Here is a 13325-nt window from a genome sequence, read left to right on the forward strand (position 1 = left end):
ATGAGGATCCTGGAGTATGACTTAACCAAATATTTCACATACCAGGAAGAAAGATGCACACCGCCGATGTACTATCGCAGAAGCTCTGCACATCCCAAGCAAGCCGCACAGACAAGGAATCCTGCATAAGAGTACTCAGGGTTCGCACAGACCCTTGAAATCCTTGAATGTCCTTGAATTTGATAACATTAATTCAAGGGCCCTTGAAACTCCTTAGATATAAGTGAGCTCCTTGTAATCCTTGAAAATTTAGTGGACTTTGCTTCAATATAGCAAATGAACGACGTATTTCCGTAAGTCGCACTGATTTCAAAAACGCGTTTAGTGAGGAATGTTCGCGAAAACATGTAGTCTTGACAGGAGAGCAATAGCAGCAAGTTTCGGTTTCGAAACCGGCAGCGTCTGCGTCGTCTGGCAACAAATGCGAGCCAGAAATCCAATCCAATCCAACGCAAGTTATAGTAATGGTCGGTCGGTCGGTACTCGGTATACTCTGTCCGTGCGTCGGCCTCGCGCGTCATTTCTCAGCGAAAGTTCGCCTTTGTGCTGTGTGCAATGCCTGCAACTTTACTTTGACAGTACTTTGACAGTACTTTGCCAGGATGCCAGGCGGAAAGCGCAAGTTTCAGTCTGCGTGGCTGGAGCACATCGAATATCGTCACTGGGTGAGGCCGGAGACAAGCGACCCTTATCAAGCGAAGTGCGCAGTATGTCAGAAGTCAGTCGACATTGCAACAATGGGGGAGTCGGCGTTGAAGAGCCATCAGAAAAGTGCCAAGCACCGATCCAAAGTTGCGGCAGGCGAGGGCTGCTCTTCCGTCGCGAGTTTTTTGCAAGCGGCAAACGTCACAGAAACGACTTCTCAGCGGGAAAACACGGAAACATCCTCTCGAGCTGCGACCCTTGACGAAGACTGCAGAAGGCATGACTCCGTGATTGAAGCCGAAATTTTGTGGACAATGAAAGTTGTGTCTTCACACTACTCATACAGCTCCAGCGGATCAGTTTCCGAGTTGTTCCGAAAGATGTTTCCGGATAGCGATATCGCGAGAAGCTTCACTTGTTCTGGAAAAAAATGCGCGTATGTCGCGTGCCATGGTCTGCGCCCATTTTTCGCTTCTCAAGTCTTGGACATGATGGAGAAATCTGAACATTTTGTTGTCCTTTTTGATGAAACGTTAAGCGAATACCTGCAAAAGAAACAGCTTGATGTTCACGTGAGACTGTGGAACAATTCTGAGGTGACAACAAGGTATGTGACATCGGCATTCATGGGCCACAGCACAGCGGACGACCTCATGAAGAATTTGACGAAAGCGCTGGCGTCCTTTCCGATGAGCAAAATTGTTCAGCTTTCCATGGATGGCCCCAATGTCAACTGGAGCCTTTTCCACAAGTTCCAGCAGCAAATGAAAAATGACTTTCAAGTTCAGTGTTTGGATATTGGATCGTGTGGCCTTCACACAGTGCATAATGCCTACAAAGCTGGAATGCATGCAACGGGATGGCCAGTTGACACATATTTTTCCAGCTTATTCTCACTCTTTCATGATGCACCGGCCAGGCGAGAAGATTTTATTCGAAAGACAGGGAGCAGTGTGTTTCCACTTCCTTTTGTATCTCGCCATTGGATCGAGAACATGCCCGTACTGGAAAGAGCCCTGGCCACATGGGAGCACTTGAAGCAATACACTGAAGCAGTGAGTGGCTGCAGGCTGCCCGTGCCAAAATGCAGAGCATATGAAAACGTCAGTGCTTTTCTAAATGACCAGCTTGCACTTGCAAAATTGAACTTTACCCTGAATGTTGCCATGGTTGTGCAGCCTTTCCTGACTGTTTTTCAGAGTGATTCTCCCAAGACGTTTTTGCTGGCAAAAGAACTTGAAAGTGTTCTGAGGAGCCTTCTGTCAAGGTTTGTAAAGTGCTCTGTAATGACAGAAGCCACCAGCGTCACGAAGATGCTGCGAATTGATGTTGAAGATGCTGCCGTGTACACAGAACTTGAAAAGGTGGATGTTGGACGTACAGCTGAGAAGATTTTGAAATGCAGCAAAGCGAGCGCCAAGTGTATTCTTGAGTTTAGGTACGAGTGCCGGAAGTTCCTTGTGAACATGATCCTGAAAGTCATGGAGAGAAGTCCCCTGAGGTACCCTGTCGTTCGTGGGTTGTCATGTTTCGACCCCACAGAGATGTCCAAGACAGACACGTGCCTTGGGAAGCTAAAAATTGTGCTTAACTGCCTAATCGACGACAAGCTTCTCTCTGAGCACAAACGTGACATTGTGTGCACACAGTACATTCAGTTTTGTCTAGAAAAACGGCATGAACTACAAAACGGTGAAAAAGATCATGAACGTCTTGACAGTTTTTTCGTGCGGCTGCTGAAGCACGATGCTTCATTCTCGCAGTTATGGGCTGTGGTGAAACTACTTCTCCTCCTGAGCCATGGGCAGGCCCTAGTGGAAAGGGGCTTCAGCATCAACAAGCAGGTTGCGGTCGAGAATTTGGCAGAGCTGTCGTATATTTCTCAACGAGTTATCTGCGAAGCTGTGAAAAGCCATGGTGGCCTGCTGAACGTTCCGATTTCAAAAGAGTTGAAGGCGTCAGTGCGCCAAGCCCGGCATAGGTACGCTGCATACCTAGACGAACAAAAGAAACAAGCACTGTCACGGCAGGCAGCTTCAAAGAGAAAAGAGCTCGAGCAAGAGCTTGATAAGATGCACGGAAGGAAGTCAAAGCTTAAAAAAACTCAAGTGCCTGCTGGAATCTGCGGACCGTTTTTCGGAAGAAGCTGAAGCGAAAAACGACCTTACCTACTTAGTCAAGGCAAACAGCTTTCGTCGAACTGCTAAAGAAAAGGAGCTGGAGATAGCTTCTGTGGAAAAAGAAATCCATGCGAAAACTGCACTGCTTCCATAAGTCTTGTAAGCAAATCAAATTTTGCTAACACTCCTTGAATTTTGCCATTTTTCATCCTTGAAATCCTTGAAAACTCCTTGAATTTTCAGTCAAATATTCTGTACAAACCCTGTGAATTACTCGGCAAACTCAGGTCCGAATTGAGTAAGGATGTGAGCACGGCACGGATCATGCTCTACTGCAGAAGCCAGTGGCCTGTGCTCACAAACTTACCACGAAAAGCAAGGAAGTATGGGAGCATGGCATCACATCAGTTGAAGGGCTCCTGATGAGGAACAGCAGACTTGTTATTCCACCTGTAATGCAGCAATACATCCTCATACATCAGTTGAAGGGCTCCTGATGAGGAGACTTGTTATTCCACCTGTGATGCAGCAATACATCCTCATACATTTGCACAGTGGACACCAGGGCATTGTGAGATGTCAAGCCAGGGCAAGGGACTCTGTTTGGTGGACAGGCACCAGCCAACAGATCCACGACTACGTCAACCTACCTGCCAGAAGTTTTGGCAACCAGGTGCAGAGCTCATAATTCAGACACCTCTGTCCGAACGTCCATGGCAAGAGATTGGTATGGATCTTTTTCTGTTAGGTAAAAAAAACTACTTGGTAGTTATCGACTAGTCCAGGCTCTTTGAGCTTAAGCTGCTCCACAAGACGACGTCAAGAAATGTCATCAAAGCACTTGGTGAGATACTCGCACGATTTGGAATCCCGGAGGTCATTCATTCCGACAGTGGACACCAGTTCGAATCATGTGAATTCAAGTGCTTTACACACGAGTGGGGAGCATGACGTGTAACGTCGTCCCTACTACCCTCAAAGCAACGGCGAGGCAGAAAGAGCTGTCTAAACTTTGCTTTCGGTAGTCGTGGTCGCTCACTCCAAGTGGCCCAAGGTTTTTGCAGTGCAGTCGGCAACATCGTTCAGCACGATCGAAAAGCTGAAAAGAACTGTTTTCATGTTTTGGAAGTCCAGAGACATCGATTTCAGAAAATGGCACCCAATTCAAGTCGCAAGAGTTCAAAGATTTTTTTAAGACTAGTGGAATGCGCCATGTGCTGACAGCACCGTATCATTCAAGCAGCACCGGGTTAGCAGAAAGGTTTGTGCAAAACCTCGAGGCAGCATTGCGAAAGGGAGTGGCCTCCAAGTCCATGCAACAAACTTTGAACAAGTTTCCACTCAGTTACCGCAACATACTCTATTCAACAATTGAAGAGCCACCGGCTGTTTTGCTGTTGGGAAGATGTCTCTGTACAAGGTTGGATGCTGCCAAGCTGTTTGTGGAAGCCATGGCCAGAAATCAGTTCAGTCAGATGACGCAAAGAAGGTTCCGAGCGCAGGAGTTCCAAATCGGCGATCAAGTTGGCGTGTTGAATTTCCGACCAGGGAACAAGCGGTTGAAGGCTACCATCCTGTCGAGGAGTGGACCCTTCTACAAGCTGCAGGTAGATTGGAACTGTGGCACTGTCATTTGGCGTCATCACCAGGACCACATCCGGCCAGATGCTGCCCACAGATGCATGCACACACCTGGTGTATTTAAAAAAAAGAAAAAAGAAAGGAAACATTTTGAATGTTGATATCTACATTGCAGTAAAATTTCAAAAATCAAATCGGAGATGCCCTGTAAACCTGCATTAATCGCTCATGAATGTCTTTTTCTTTTTACTTCGAGATTGAAGAAACAATATTTGAACATAGAAGGAGATTCATTGATCTCCTCGATTAGGTATTAGCCCCGAGAAGTTCGCGTGGCGCCCCTTACGGTGAACCGGGGTGACGTCACGGCGAGGAGAGAATTTTTCCCCGACTCGCCTCGCTCGCCTTGTGGAGACTGACTACGCTAGCTGTCGGCGCGCTAGTTTCGATTTAATTTTTTTCTTTGCGTGTTTTTCTTAGGAAGTGTAAATTATCATAAGTGCCTTTATTGAGGTATGGTCTGTAGCTACAGGCGAAACTTCAACCAACATTTTAAGCATGGTTGACAGGGCAGGCAACGTATGAATCACAGCTGGTAAATGAAAATAAAGAAATATGGCCACAATTGCCGGAGCATCTCGCGCAATAAATGCTGCTGATGGTCTGAATGAATTGGCAGGTTATGTATACCCTTTTTTTGTACCTCTGTTTTTAAACAAGATCGCCGAAGCAGAAAAGCTGCATGCTGCTCAAGCAACATGCTAAATACAGTCTGGGCTATGGGGAGAGAATCATAAGTAAGACAGCCCAACTGCAGGCGCAAAGTAAAAAAACAAGCAACATTTATTATATACATTGCTCGCATTTCACCTTTGCTGGATTCGGATAGTATTTCAATGGGCTCCACTGGTTGTATCTGTACTCTTGTTTATATCATCCCTCAAGTAATGTACAACAAATGTAAGCGAAGGTGTCTAGCTCGTTATTAGTCCCCTAAGCCCTAAAATTGAGATTTGACTTAGATCGAAATGTCCTGAAGCTAAAATATTAGAAGCTTTTCTCATGCAGACTGTCGCCCTTCACAGGTTCTCTATTTTCTGCTACTAGTGCTGCATCTACCACTGGACAGACGTTCGAATGCTTGCTTTTACTCCTGTTTTCCTCTGTTGTCAGAGAGTCCAGCTGTAGGTAGTTTGGAGGCTGAGGAAGCTTTGGGGACTTGCAGCAGTGTCTCTTTTAATTGGAAATGACAATTCAGACTAAACGGTGTATTTTCCGATTACCCAAGGCTGTAATAAAGAATGTCAGGAAAAAGTAAAAACCTTCCAAATTACGGCACTATTGCTGTGCATATTTTGGGCAGTTCAATATATATCATACGGGCAACTGTGGGCAATTCAGCAGTTTTTGCTGCTACCATGCAAACTAATTTCCAGTAATTGTGCATCTTCTATGAAATATGCCTGCATACGTGTATAAACTATATAATTAATTCAGAAAGAAGCTACATTTATGTAAAACACCCTGTTCCACGAGCACTTCAAAGATCATCAGACGCAGGGCCTTTAAAACATCTGCGAACCAGCGCATGCAGAGTGGCAGCGCAGAGTCGGCGTCGCGAGCTAATTTGCCGACACCCCCAAAGGCCCATGATATAAATGCATTTCAAATGTCTTGAACGCGGGATGTAATATCGTCCTAAATCATGAACATGCAAGGAACAGAAATCCAGCGTCTGAAACACTTGCGCCACCGCTTCTACGATCCCTCGCAAGATTGCCTTGTGTCGTGTGGACGGACGGGGAGGTTCATCGGCGGAATTGCCTCCGACGATAGCTTTTGGGATTTGTAATCCAATTTTAAAGGTAAAGGGGCCAAGCAGGCTTATAAAATGTACGGAAGCACGTCAATACTGGCCTAACTAAACGTCATGTACACCGGGTAAACGAAGTCCAGCTCCTCGAAGAGCTTGCGGCACGCAACGCCAAACCAGGAAACCGGTGCTGGGAAGCAAGCCGATGCGAGATCGCGGAGCGGAGTCCTCCCCCTGACGTCACGGTACACCTCACCCAATTGGGGCGCGGCGACCGCAGTGACGCTTGTGTTCGCTCTCGGGGCTAATAGCCGGGCATCTCCACGAATTTAATTTTATGTCAAATGTGTCACTTGCGCACCATTCCAATGTAGGCATTGGACTTTGAGGCCACCGTCCATAAATATAGTTAAATTAAAATTAATTTGACTTATAAATGTACAGTTGGAAGCTTGGGAACAACCTCCACAAGTTCAGCTGGGTTTTCATTTAAGTATGGCGCCGTAGTGAGAGGCATGGAGAAATTGTTTTATATTTGATTTGAAAATATTCGGCCAAAACAACTATTCGCTTTAAACTATCTACTATTCGCGCACGTTTAGAAGTATCCAATGAGCGAGTACAGCTTTATTTTCAATGTGGCAGTGACTATTTCGACGTAAACTTTAAAAATAATTTTAAATATTTTTACATCATGATGCCACTTCTTGAAGACATGAAATTATTTTTTAAATCATTTTGATGTCCCCCGTAAAAATATCCCTCCTTATTTTGACATCTCAAACTTCGAACTTTGGAGCTTCAACCACTTCGGCGTTCGAATCAGACTGAAAAGTGATAGAAAGTGACGTTCAAGCAAATATTGACTTGCTTTCAGGCAGCGTCGCTGTTCAACACGCGTTTTCCGTGGACGTATGTGCAGTCGACTGCAGTTTTTATGACCTTTTAAGGTGGGGACATTTTTTCAAAGGGTCAACTTTTGCCTAATATAATTGAAATCCGCAGTGTATGCTCGCAGTTGCTAGGCAGAAAGCAGAGCAGTTTCATCTGCGTAAATGAATTGTAAAAGAAATTATGGTTGTTTTTATCAGGGGCACACTGACTTTGTTTAGGAAAACTATCATTAGAAAACTCATAATACCAAACATTGGTATACTTTCATCCTTTTACCAAATAATACCTAAAGGCCCGTTCACACTCTTGCGACCGAGTTAGACCGAGAGGGACCAGACCGGTTTTTAAGCCTCTTGCGACTTCTTAGGACCAGCTCCACTGCATCGCATCCGGTCCTAAGAAGTCGCAAAAAACTTAAAAACCGGTCTGGTCTCTCTCGGTCGAAGTCGGTCGCAAGAGTGCGAACGGGCCTTAAAGTGAAATTTGTGCCAAAAAGTGGAACGGAGAAAAACGCGTTCAAAGTGTTCCAACCTCTACCTTTTCTCTAGCATCGGTGCACCAAAAATAATTTATAAAAAAAAAACAAAAACAATGCATTGTAAACTAATAAGACTTTCTGGAAATACTCTCTAGATGTTGGTGGATGTAAATATAACATTTTCAAAAGTCAACTTTTTTGCAGAAATATTTTTTCTGGGTAGTGTCCCCCCCTTTTAAGTAATCTAAAAGCAAAATTAAAAACCCTTTTTAAAGTAGACTAGCTTTTAGACTGCACGTAACATTTGCTTAGCTGTGCCCAAGATTACAGAATGCGGCACTACTACTTTTAATTATCTATTTAACATGTTTTATATAGACAAAGGAGCTGAATGTCATGTTATAAAATTTGCATTTGATTGGCAAATGTGTGTATCTCGTACAACTGCACCAGAGCCTTTGTTTGTTCGCACCGGTCAAGAAATATCAAGGAGGCAATGTTTGCGTTCACAACCTTTTATTTATCATCCCAATCGTTTTGTAGTTGACCCGCCCGTTACACACAAACCAAAAATGAAATCTAATCTAAACAACAAACTCGCTAAACCCGGTTAAAAAAAAGGGCGGGAGTCAGATGCAAAGCCAGACAGCAACCATACGAAGACTCGCTTGCACAATATGGAGGCGCAAAAAGCATGCCAAATTTCTCGGTGATAAGTAGTCTATGCACTTACATTTCTTACGTACAGGCAAAGCAGAGAGACATCCAGCTCGCCTTTGTCGTAGACCAATTAAGTGAGACGCGTCCCTAGTGAAATGCAAGCTCAAAACATCGCTGCCGGGTGTGTCAAGTTCGGATGGATGAACTGTCGAGCCAGTCTCACACATGCTCTGAATAAGACACTTCCACTGCAAACTAGGACCGAAACTTCTTAGGCACGCTACACATGACTCTGCCAACACGACACCGACAACACCATCAGAAACTAAACAGAACGAAACTGGTGAAACCACGAAATGCCTACCACTGCGACGGCTGCAATGAGGGAGGACGTCAAAATAATAGTCACTATTTGGGCATTTTACGGAAATGACGTCTCAGACGTCGAAATTATTTTTGAGGTATCTTGATGGGCGGACGTCGAAATAGTCACTGCCTTTCAATGTTGCCGTTTTTGTGGAGTTGAGTGCATCTTAGATTTTTGCTTTGGTGGTTGCAGGTGTTTGACTTCGATGGAAACTTCATGAGCGTGTTGAAGCTGTCTTCGCGCATCATCCGACCCTCGGGAATCCACGTCTCTGCTGCCAACAAGCTCTACGTCCTCAATTTCTTGCGTGGCGTTGTTGGAGTTTACAATCTCGTATTTGAGGGGACTGAGACATGATGCACTGCATGGAATACTCAGCCTGTACAGGAAGGTTTCGTCTTTTTTTTTTTTTCTTAATCTACCTCTGTTTGTTGAATAGTTCCACCAAGTTCTATTTTGGGCTGCTTACATGTGGCATTGTACAATTGTCTCAGCCAAAGAACAGGTTGTGATAAGCCTAAACCTGTACAGTTGTGATCCATATTAATGTCAATGCATGATATCGGGCTGCTCTGGACTGGCATCGCCATGAAGCGGTAACCGTGGTGGCTCTCACACTCCATTGCTCTAGCACGGCGAGGAGTGTGATACAGCCTGCAAGCTGCCATGGCCATCACTCCTCACTCCATGGAGCTGCCAGTATGGGGCAGCCTATAAAGTGCTGCTCCGTGGACCGCGCCATACTCCGAATGTCTCTTAATTATTTATTTTGAGCATTCCGTGGCATTTTCTGTGATATTTTGTACATGTACGCTTTTCCAAGCTTGATGGAATGTGAGATGTTATTTGTGTCAAATAAAATGGGCTTTGACCAGTAGTAAGTGGAGCTGAATGGCGTAAGCTCCAACCTATGGTTTAAGATATGTGGAATAGTTAGTTTTATACAGACTCAAACCGAAAAATACAACGTTTCGGTTAGGGTTACCGTTTCCTGTTGATATTGCCTTTTCTTTTTTTTAATTTTTATGGTTTTGGTTTCCGGTTACACGTTTCTGAAAACCGGTTTATTTCGGTTTCTCCAATAACTTGCTTTATTGAATTGCTAGACAGCAGTTTTAATATACACGATTTAAAGTAGTCCCCGATATCCAACAGCAGGAAATTCAATGAACTTGGTAGCTGCTAGCTCAAACTCTTGTTCACTACATCTACTTGCATTATATAGCTTGATACCCTAGCATACATGTTACTTCTGCTACTGGAGAACAGATAGTGGTCCTCTAGTTCCTTCTTGCGACTACGTGGAAGAGTTCCTGTCAGGCACGCAGCCAGGATTTTGTTTCGGGGGGTGGGGTGGGGGGTTATACATTCAGTACACTTTTTCAAATTTCGTCACATGTAAACATAGTTTAGGTGATACTGCTCGTGCCGCAGGGTTTGCCAGTCTTCCAGCATGGTCCTGAGGTGGTGTGAGGTAGTGGCGGCATGGAAATTGTCACAAATTTTTGGGTGGCTATTTGTGTACATCTGTATTGCATCATCGCTTGGCAGGGTGCCGCAGTCAGTGGCGTAGCTAGGCTATCCTGACCCCCCCCCCCCCCCCCCTTCCCCATTCACTCCCCAAGATCGCAACTAGTACAGGGAGAGAGAGAGAGGAGGGAGGGGGGATGTCGCCAGAGGTGGCACCCCCCCCCCTTCCCACGTGACTGAGATGCCTACAACCTGGGGCCCAGGGCCACCCTCGTTACTACACTCCTGGCCGCAGTTGCATTCATGGTGTGGACAAGTCGCCTTTTGCGGTGCAGCGTCTCCTAAACCTTGAAAGTAGTGTCGGAGAGCTACGAGTTGTATGTTCGATGTCCCAAAGGCACTGCTGCTGGAAGTGGCCTGTCTCGGGCCGTTTGAGTTGGATGGCAAGAAAAAACTTTTAAGACTTGTTATTATTTAACCTTATTATGTTATTATTATTATGTTATCAAAAGAGTAGTACCGTATTTTCCGGACAATTCCGCACCCGGTGCATAGCCCCCAGGGTCGAATTTAGGGTCAAAAATAAAAGTATTCGCTTAGATAGTCCGCACCCGTTAATATTCACGGCTTGTCACAGTGAACGAATCTAAGGAAATCAAATCATTGTATAGTCCGCATCGGCTGAATTTTTAACTTTTAAACGTGTATAGTCCGTGGGCTATGGTCGGGAAAATATGGTAATGATTTGTGTAAGAAATCTGGTGTGCCTAGTTTCCCGCAAAGAACCTATCAGCCGATCGCTGACGATACGTTTAGGCCTAAAAAGACAGCCTGCACCGATCTACACTGTGACATGGAGCATGTCGTTTCGCTGTTTCACCCACTTGCGAATACCACCAGGTGCTCTTTGCTAATCGTTTAATTCGTTTTAAGATTAGTTTTCGTGTCTTTTTCAACAAGAGATTGGTGTGTCTGATGTTATAATGCTCCATTGAACACGAATAGACTAAGAAATAAGCGCAAAAATTTCGTTGTAATATCCCTTTAAATAGTTTGTCAGCGAGTATAAAACAACTACTCTGTGGCTACTTGACTTTTTCAAATATTTGCCGCCATTTCCGAAAAAGAAAAATGGATGCACTTCCGATTATTCCTAAATCAATGCATATCAGTTTAAAAAAATCATAGGGGATGAAATGGCATCATGGGGGATTGCGTTAAAAAAGTAAAAAGTACATATACTATTATTTTTAGTACATAAAAGGTGCAAGAGTATTTATCTGACTACTTTTTCAAGCACATTGCACCTGGTGTACTTACTACTCTACTTGAAGTACATAGCCTCTAAAAGACCACTTGCAGTATTCCCAAGCGTCCCGGCCCGCGCTGAAGAAATCATGGGACTGGTGTTCCTTAACCCCCTAGTGATTCCTAATTTTCGACCACGTCCATGGTTACAGTCTTTGAGCGTAATTCGTGGTCACCCTGAACAAGCGCCTGATATACCCCAAGGACCTGTCATATTACTTTTAAATTTACTCGTCAACGTCAGCATTTTGACACTGCGCACGCGGTCCACCTTTCAACCTGGTTGAGCTGCAGAAATCTACAATACTATCATTCTCGTGATTGTTGTTTGAGCAGGAATTGCTTAAAAAGCCGATAATTCACAAGAACAAAAACCAGGATTTTGCTCGGAGTCCGCGGGGCTGTTCATAGCCTTTTTAGCGTTTCTGACTTAAAATCAGCATGATAATAATGTAAGAGATATCTGCAGCCCATCCAGGTTGAAGGGCGGACAGCATGCACAGTATCAAAAACGCTGACAGTGAGGAGAAATTTTAAAAGCGATATGACAGGTCATTGTGGTATATCATACGCTTGTTCAGGGTGACTTCGAATTACGCTCAAAAGCTGTGTAACCACGATCACTAAGGAGCTGAGGGGACACCGTTTCCATGATTCTTTTTAGCGCAGGCCGGGGCATTTGGGGGATATCGCAAATGGTTCAAGTACTTTTTAGATGTACTTTACGCAACACTATAAACAAGCAAACGCTGTCTGCAGAATCAAGCTCAGGCAGTGCTAAACCTCAAATTAGAAAGATAAATCTTCAGTACATCATTGACCAAAAAGAAGTAGAACCAGCGATTAAAGCATTTCTGTGAACACACAAGCCGCTTTATATTTGGCTAGCAGACTTCCGCTAATGGGACAAATCTTATGTACTCTTTACCATAAAAAAATAATGAAAGTAGCTTCAACAATACTCAGTAATTAACTTAATTACTTTTTTTAGTAACGTGTGCTGTAGTACATGTCCCACATAAGACTTTCAGAGGGTAATATTTATAAGCTTTATTATCGTCATGAGACAGTTTTGCAGATGATTTTTTAATCTGTTAGCAATAGTGCCCTGGCACATGCGCTGACCTTGGACGTGGTTGGAGCACGCGTTTATAAAGTTTGCAATCTCGCCACGGGATGGCGCCACAGCCATAAGATCGCCGGCGGAGTGGGGGACGGCGGGTGTATCGCTGGCAGAGGTCGGCATTTTAAGTCGCCCTCACTCACCCTCACAGCCACACTCACCTAAGCCCCTCACTCACCCTCACCCTCACAGCTACACTCACCTTCAGCCCTTTACTCACCTTCACTGAACCTCACGCACTCACCGCCCTCACGCCCCTCACCGCCATCACGGCCCTCGCCGCTCTCATCGCCCTCACGGCCCTCACGCACTCATAGCTCTCGCGCCACTCACCGCCCTCACGCCACTCACCGCCCTCACGCCCCTCACTGCCCTCACGCCACTCGCCGCCCTCACGCCCCTCACCACCCTCACGCCCCTCACTGCCCTTGCGGCCCTCACACCCCTCACGCACTCATGGCCCTCACGCCACTCAGGCCAGCTTCAGATGGGGCAATTTCGCCCAGAAACTTTACGTCGCAACACCAGCAACACGGGCCGCCCGCGATCACACGCAGCAACCAGTTGCTGCAATTTGCCATCGTCATCACAAAATTTCATTTTTCTTGCACTATTTAGACGCAATTACGCGTTATAAACGTGTTTTTATGCATTTAAATCTCGTTAAGAATACTAATGCACCTTTCTGAAACAGTTTATTTCCAAAAAAACGATCGATTTCAAACCAGAACCAAGTCTTTCGGTGTCACCATCACCGGCACGAGGTATCACGTGAAAATTTTGCGTCCCTGATTGGATGCAGCCGCTTCAAACGTATTCGAATTGCTCCGAGTTGCTTGCTTATATCGAGCCGGACCCGATCTCAG

General features: G+C 45.1%; 1 protein-coding gene across 2 annotated transcripts in view; it reads left to right on the forward strand.

Moving 5' to 3' along the window:
- Positions 1 to 9435, forward strand: part of LOC8050641 — a 31999-nt gene extending 22564 nt beyond the window's left edge. For both annotated transcript variants that reach the window (XM_029974479.3, XM_042294728.1), the window contains one exon: positions 8751 to 9435. In XM_029974479.3, the coding sequence (XP_029830339.2) occupies positions 8751 to 8915 (165 nt within the window). In that variant the 3' untranslated portion in view covers positions 8916 to 9435. The remainder of the gene's footprint in view (positions 1 to 8750) is intronic.
- The last annotated feature ends 3890 nt before the right edge of the window (positions 9436 to 13325 follow it).

This window comes from Ixodes scapularis, unplaced genomic scaffold (assembly GCF_016920785.2).
Source record: "Ixodes scapularis isolate PalLabHiFi unplaced genomic scaffold, ASM1692078v2 PGA_scaffold0__279_contigs__length_252992795, whole genome shotgun sequence".
NCBI classification, from domain to species: domain Eukaryota; kingdom Metazoa; phylum Arthropoda; class Arachnida; order Ixodida; family Ixodidae; genus Ixodes; species Ixodes scapularis.